At 52.8% G+C, this 7,252-nt stretch overlaps 1 protein-coding gene across 1 annotated transcript in view; it reads left to right on the plus strand.

Moving 5' to 3' along the window:
- The first annotated feature begins 3,245 nt into the window (after window positions 1-3,245).
- LOC110306885 (cholesterol 24-hydroxylase) overlaps window positions 3,246-7,252 on the plus strand; it is a 27,516-nt gene continuing 23,509 nt past the window's right edge. Inside the window, exon 1 of the mRNA XM_021179032.2 lies at window positions 3,246-3,494. Coding sequence (XP_021034691.1) covers window positions 3,376-3,494 — 119 coding nt within the window. The 5' untranslated portion in view covers window positions 3,246-3,375. The remainder of the gene's footprint in view (window positions 3,495-7,252) is intronic.

A 7,252-nucleotide genomic window follows, 5' to 3' on the forward strand; every position in this document is an offset into this window, starting at 1 on the left:
AGATGGGAGTTCGAGATCAGCAAGCCCATGGGAGATCACTGGCAAGCTAGCCTAGGCTAGTTCCAGGCAAAAGAGGGAGCCTGTCTCTGAAAATAAGCAGCAGTTAAGAACCGACAGCTACAGATGTGTCTTCTGATCTCCAAGTGCGTGGGCACCTCCGCCACACATATAGGGCTGGAGAGGTGGCTCAGCAGTTAAAAGAGTTCTTACTGCGCAACGATCCCAGTGCCCACCTAACACACCGTTCACACCTGTAACCTCAGCTCCAAGAGGGAATGGAGACAGGATTGCTGGCCATTGCTGGATTCTAGCCTAGAAGAGAAAATCTGAGTCCCAGGTTCAGGGAGAGACTCTGCCTCAAAGGAAGAGGCGGTGAGAGCAAGAGAGTATTTGACACCCTTTCCTGTCACACAAGCATGCATACACACAGACACACCCACACACAAACACACACCACTTGCTAATAAATTTTGCCTATTAACTTTCTGAAATCTAGTATGTATCACACAATACTTTTTTTTTAAAGATTTATTTATTTATTATATGTAAGTACACTGTAGCTGTCTTCAGACACTCCAGAAGAGGGCGCCAGATCTCATTACGGATGGTTGTTAGCCACCATGTGGTTGTTGGGATTTGAACTCTGGACCTTTGGAAGAGCAGTCGGGTGCTCTTACCCACTGAGCCATCTCGCCAGCCCCCTCACACAATACTTCTCTCTCTCTCTCTCTCTCTCTCTCTCTCTCTCTCTCTCACACACACACACACACACACACACTCACACATATTCTAGCTATTACATTTCTGAAATCTGGTATATATTTTACACAATGCTTATCCCAAGTTGGACTATGCCTCTTTCAAGTCTTAATGACATGTTACCTGTGGCTGCCCTATTGGCTGGTACCAGTGGAGACTTCAGGGAAGAGCCAAGTGGCAGGTCATCCGTCACCTGCTCAGTGAAAGTCAGTCAGTCCTGGGACCTAGGGTCTGCATGAGCAGCAGCTTGTGTCCCACAGCTAACTGCAGGAGAGTTAGTTAAGAGCGCCATGGGCATGGAAACACAAACAGAGTGGATGTGGGGTCTGGGACAGGATGCCACTGACACACTCCAGCCAGGAAGAAGGGCAGAAAGGGTGGGGTGAGGGACCCTGCCAAGCCAGAGGTCACTAGTGTTGCCTGATGTGTCAGAGAATATTCTTTTTTTTTTTTTTCCGGTACCAAGTTCATTTATTTATTTATTTTTTTTATCAGCATATATGTTAATGGTATCCAGTATATTCAAACCATTTCTTTTTTTTTTAATTTTTTTATTAGGTATTTTCCTCAATTACATTTCCAATGCTATCCAAAAAGTCCCCAATACACTCCCCCCTCCAGAGAATATTCTTATCTTTCCCTTTCCTTAGTCTGTCCTGTGTGGAGCATCTCAGACTGTGCTCAGAGTCCATCGGAATCTGGCCTTGCCTCTAGGGAGTCTCTGTTCTGAGTCCTGACACAAAGTTAAGTCCACACAGCTCACAGCTTAGGATGTCTGCTAAGCTCAGGATGAGGGTTCATAACACCCTCCTAAAGTGACCATGCCATGCTTCTCTGCTCTGCACACCACCCTCCCAGTATTGCAGATTGAACCCAGGACCTTGTATTGTGTATTTACAAACAAGCACCTTACCACTAAGCCAGATTGCTAACCCTTAAAAAAAAAAAAAAAAAGAAAAAAGAAAAAAATTAGGACAGGGTCTTAAGTTGTTCAGACTAGCCTTGAACTCTGAAGGCCTAAAATATTTTATTTTTGAGACAGGGTTTCTGTATAGTCTTGGCCTGGTCTGCCTCCCCAGTGCTGAGATTCACTGTGTGTATCTCCACATCCACCTAGCCTCGAACTTTTGATTCTTTCTCCTGTGAGCACCACGATGCCCCACGGCCTTTTCTGTCTACTCTCTTTAACTCGCCTAAAAGCACGCAAGAAGTCTACACCCTCCTCGCAGTCTCACGCCTTCATCTCCTCTCAATTCAGGAGCTTTCACAAATGGCTAAACTAAATTGGCTGACCTTCCTCTGCCTCAAAGCAGGGCCACGGGAGGTCCCTCTTGCGCACATCCGACTTCCGCTCGCTACCACACGGGGGCGCGGTGGCAAGCCACATCCCCCCTAATGCCACTGAGAGGCCAGTCCCGGGTTGGATGTTTGGCTTCCCGTCTTGCTCAGGCTGAGGTGGCCTCTCCAGACCGAAATCAAGCACAGCTCCTAAAGCTCTCCCCGTCACCTGCCGCACGGATCCCTGATATGTCCCTCCCGGGGGCTGGTTCTGTATACCCGGAAATGTAGGCACACGGTCCACACTTTTTTCCTGTTTTTCTGTCTTCAGACCCCTCCAGGACCTAACCAAGGTCTCGGAGTAGTCAGAAATCGACCTTCTCTCGCGGTCTTCAGAACCCCCACTCCCCAATCCCAAGGCTCTTTATCTAGTCAAGGAGTGCGCACATCTGGCCCTCCCATCCACTGCAGGCCTATCTGAGCGTCCCCCACGGGAACTGAAACTCGGAAGTGAGGCGCACTTTGCGCTTCCACCGGGTGAGAAGGCGGAGCACAGCCCAGCACATTCCTATGGACCATCACCCATACTCAGGATTTATGGTTTTCCCGGGCCCAGGGACTCCTGCATCCTGCTAGGATCTTGTCCTCCGCCTCCGGGTGGACGCTGGCACACAGCGGGCGCATGGCTTGCACCGACCTGCAATGAAGGCGCAGCGCGAGGACATTTGGGATTGACTAACTTTGGGGCGCTAAGGTTTCAGGGAGATGTTTGAGAACAGTCAGCGCAAGACGGGGATTGGAGGGCTGGGAAAAGGTTTTCAGAAGGTTTGCACGAGAAAGGAAGAGGCCTGGCACTGCACGCGGATAGACAGTTGGCGAGGCCAAAGGGGTGGAGCCAGCGGACAGGATTTGCGCCGCCGCTGGGCAGCTTGCGCCCAGGAAGCGAGGTTGCCAGGACAACGCGTTCTGGGCGGGGCGACTTCGGGGCGGAGTCTGAGCGCAAGAGAGGGTAGAAGGGGCGTGGCCTCAAAGTCTGAGCCAAAAGCCAGGTTGTGATTGGTGAATACTTATCGCTCTGGGCGGGAACAACGTGGCGGCTGGGGCTGGGCCTCAGAGAGGGCGTGGCTGTGCGGGGGCGGGTCCTGAGAGCTAGGGCTGGAGGCGGAGACGTGGTTGGCGGGTCCGCGTGCCCGGGGCGGGGTCGAGCCAGCGGGGGCGGAGCCGAGCGGCGGGGGCGGTGCTGGTGAGCGCGGGGCCTGGGGCCGAGGCGGCGCGCAGCGCTGACAGCTAGTCGGTCGCAGCCTCCGGCCCCCTCTGCACCGGCGCCGACCACGAGCCATGAGCCCCGGGCTGCTGCTGCTCGGCAGCGCCGTCCTGCTCGCCTTCGGCCTCTGCTGCACCTTCGTGCATCGCGCTCGCAGCCGCTATGAGCACATCCCCGGGCCGCCGCGGCCCAGGTGAGCGGGGGGGTGGGGGCGGGGGCCTGGCTGGGGCGCTCGATCGCGGGGTCTGGGGACCGCGTCCGAGCCAGCGCCCAGGACGGGGGTCCAGCCTCGTCTTGTACGCACGGCCAGCCCGGAGACGCAGGCCCGGAGAGGGGCGCTAACTATTCTTAGTAACAAATTACTCACAGCCGCAGCAGCTGCTGGGCGCCCACCGCGCTTGGCTGGGCCGCACAAATGTGTCGGCAGCTACAGTCCTGTCAGGTAAGCGCTGCTGTTACCCCATCGTTCAGACCTGCAGACTGAGGCGCACGCGGGGAAGTCACCTGCCAAGGTCACACAGTTGGTAAGCCTAGATTTAAACCCAGGTTAGCCTGCTTTCGAAGTGGACGCTGCTAACTTTAGGACTCGGACAGGGCCAACCTGTTCAAATACAGAACACTGTACTCCCGTCACGTTTCTCTGTGTCTGTGTTTCTGTCCTGGGACATTCCATTTGTCCTTAGTATTTCCATTCCATTTTGGCCACTTTACCAATGGCTCCCATCAAAAGCTAACCTTTCTTTTTCTTTTCTTTCTTATTCCTTTTCTTTCTTTCCTCCCCCCCCCCTTCTTTTTTGGAGACAGGGTCTCTCTTCAAAGCCCTGGATGTTCTGGAACTCACTATAAACCAGGCTGACCTCAAACTCACAGAGAGATCTGCCTGTCTCTGCCTCCCGAGTGCTGGGATTAAAGGCTTGTGCCACTATGCCTGGCAAGAGCTTTTTGAAGCCTAGAGTAGATGTGTTATGAAAGTGTCCCAAGGGCTTCCCATCACTTCAGAGTTGAAAAATCCAGTTTCACATGAACCATACCACACAGCTAGCAAGCTACTACTAAGTTCACAGGTAACTTAGTACCTGTCCCCTCTTGCCCACTTTGCATACTACGATTGCCCCAAGCCTGTCTGTCTCCTACATCTCTCCATTGGTTCTCCCCATTCACCTTCTCTGGCCTGTGAGTGGTATTTTCTTGTTCTCATATCAAACAGGCTGTCCCAATCACTCTATGTAAAGGCTGCCCCGCCCTGGGTAATTTTAAGACTACCCCTGGAGTCACCTTTTTTCCACCTGTTGACTGCCCCATGCTAAAATGTGAGCCCAAATAGGGCAGAGATGTTGGGTTTGCTTGCATCATACCACCAGGGCTTGGCATGTTGCCACTTAATTTCTCAATAAATAAATATCTGTTGAATGAATAAATAAATAAGTAAAGGTATTAGACACATTTCTTAAAGACCTCTGGATATGAACATTCTGGAAGGTATCATCTCCAGTACAGCAGCCTGAATTCCTGTTTGTGGACCCGAGTGACCCCTGTAGCCGGAGACACGGGGAGGCCACTCTTCTCTCCCTTGTGTCTCTGCCCTCCTTTTAACCTTGGGGGTCTCCCTTGGACCCCCCCCCCCCCTTGCCTTGTTTAGCACTTACAATTTTCACTCCTCCTAAACAGGCCTTCTCCAGGACTGCATGACTTGGCTTAAGGCTATGCTAACTCCTTAGGGAAGGGGCCCTTCTGTTGGACCTATAGCCCCTTAAGTCACTGTGCCACCTCTTGTTAAGTGTCTGTCTCAGTCACTGTGGTAGCCTTGATGTCTTTCCCAGCAGAATCTGGCACATGCACAAATTCCAAGTTGGATGGTGGAATATCTAGGTTCTGTCTCCAAGCCATCCATCCACAGTTTAGAAACGAGCAAGCATCTGTTGTTCTGACAATGTCTTCTAAACCTATGGGCTTTGGACCTTTCAGACCTGATTGGAGAAGGCAGGACTGCACTCTACTCACTCTCTCTGGAAGGAAGGAAGGAAGGAAGGAAGGAAGGAAGGAAGGAAGGAAGGAAGGAAGGAAGGATAAAAGGGTGAAAGAAAAGGATATAATGTGCATACTTTTAAAACCTACCCTTTGAAAGTGTTTAGCTGAGCTACAGAGTTGCATAACCATCAGCAGTAACTCTAGAACGTTTCTTTCACCCCCAAGAAGAAATCCTGTATCCATTGTCAAGAACGCCCTGTCTGCCTGCCCAGGCATCCCTAGCACTGGTCTGCATCTGTCTCCATGGGTGGTCTGTACTAGATACTTCATATGAAAGGAAGCTTACAACCTGGAGCCCTTTGTGTCTGCCTTCTTTCACTTAGGACAATGTTTTAAGGGCCATCTGTCTTAGTTTGCTTCTACTGTTGCTATAAAACACCATGGCTAAAGGGAATTTGGGGAGAAAGGGGTTTACTTCACTTTGCAGGCTACAGTTCATCATCTGGGGAAATCAAGGCAGGAACTTGGAAGCAGGGACCTGGAAATGAGAACTGATGCAGAGGCCATGGAGGGAGCTGCTTACTGGCTTGCTCCCCATGGCCCACTCAGTCTGCTTTCTTATACAACCCAGAACCACCTGCATAGGGATGGCACTGCCCACAGTGGGATGGGTCCTCCTGTATCAATCACTAATCAGGAAAATGCCCCACAAACAGAGTGCCTGCCTATAGGCCACCTTGTTGGAAACATTTTCTCAATTGAGGTTCCTTCTTCTCAGATGACCCTAGCTTGTGTTAGGTTGACAAAACCAGACAAAAACAACCCTGAGTCTGTCTGTCCTGTGTTGTCATTCTCTCCATCTCTTCCACCAGAGTCTACCTGTGACTTCCAGGTGTGTTGAGGGGAGAGCAGTGTGAGGAGGCCCAGGTTCCTTAGTAGGTGAACTGAACAATACATAAATCCAGAGATTTGGATTTAAACTGGATTGGTGGTTAAATAGAAAACAACTAAATGAAAGTTCTGGAACATCTTCTAGCACAAATGAGAGGCCCTGGCGTTCAAAGCCCGGACTCATAAAACTGTGGTTGATAGGAAATCTATGTAACAGCGTCAGTTCCTTCGGTGCTCTAGGGCTGTGCCAGCTTGGGAGCAAGGAGCCCTTTGCCTGCAAGGGGCAGCTGCTGCGCCCCACCCTGGCCTCCATCCTCCTTCTCTGCAGGAGGCCCTCCCCCAATATGCCTTCTCTGCTTTAAGTTCAGCATCCTATGGCATTGATCCATGCATAGCTGAAGACTCAAGCCCCACATTCTGAACCTACACAAACACTTTCTGCTGCTTTATTCCTCTGTCTCTGCCGTAAGCTTCATTAGCCCCTGCACTCCTGGTCCTGTGCAGCCTCAGCCCCTGGCCCCCTGGTCCTGTACAGCATCAGTTCCTGCCCCCCTGGTCCTGTGCAGCCTCAGTCCCTGCCCCCCTGGTCCTGTGCAGCCTCAGCCCCTGCCCCCCTGGTCCTGTGCAGCCTCAGCCCCTGCCCCCCTGGTCCTGTGCAGCCTCAGCCCCTGCCCCCCTGGTCCTGTGCAGCATCAGTCCCTGCCCTCCTGGTCCTGTGCAGCATCAGCCCCTCCCCCGCTGGTCCTGTGTAGCATCAGCCCCTACCCTCCTGGTCCTGTGCAGCATCAGTCCCTGGCCCCCTGGTCCTGTGCAGCATCAGCCCCTGACCCCCTGGACCTGTGCAGCATCAGCCCCTGACCCCCTGGACCTGTGCAGCATCAGTCCCTGCCTTCCTGGTCCTGTGCAGCATCAGCCCCTCCCCCCTGGACCTGTGCATCAGCCCCTGTCCCCCTGGTCCTGTGCAGCATCAGTCCCTGCCTTCCTGGTCCTGTGCAGCATCAGCCCCTCCCCCCACCTGGTCCTTTTGCAGCATCAGCCCATTCCCTCCCCCCCCCCCCAGCATCAGCCCCTGCCCTCCTGGTCCTGTGCAGC

The sequence above is a fragment of the Mus caroli genome, chromosome 12 (genome assembly GCF_900094665.2).
Source record: "Mus caroli chromosome 12, CAROLI_EIJ_v1.1, whole genome shotgun sequence".
Lineage (NCBI taxonomy): Eukaryota > Metazoa > Chordata > Mammalia > Rodentia > Muridae > Mus > Mus caroli.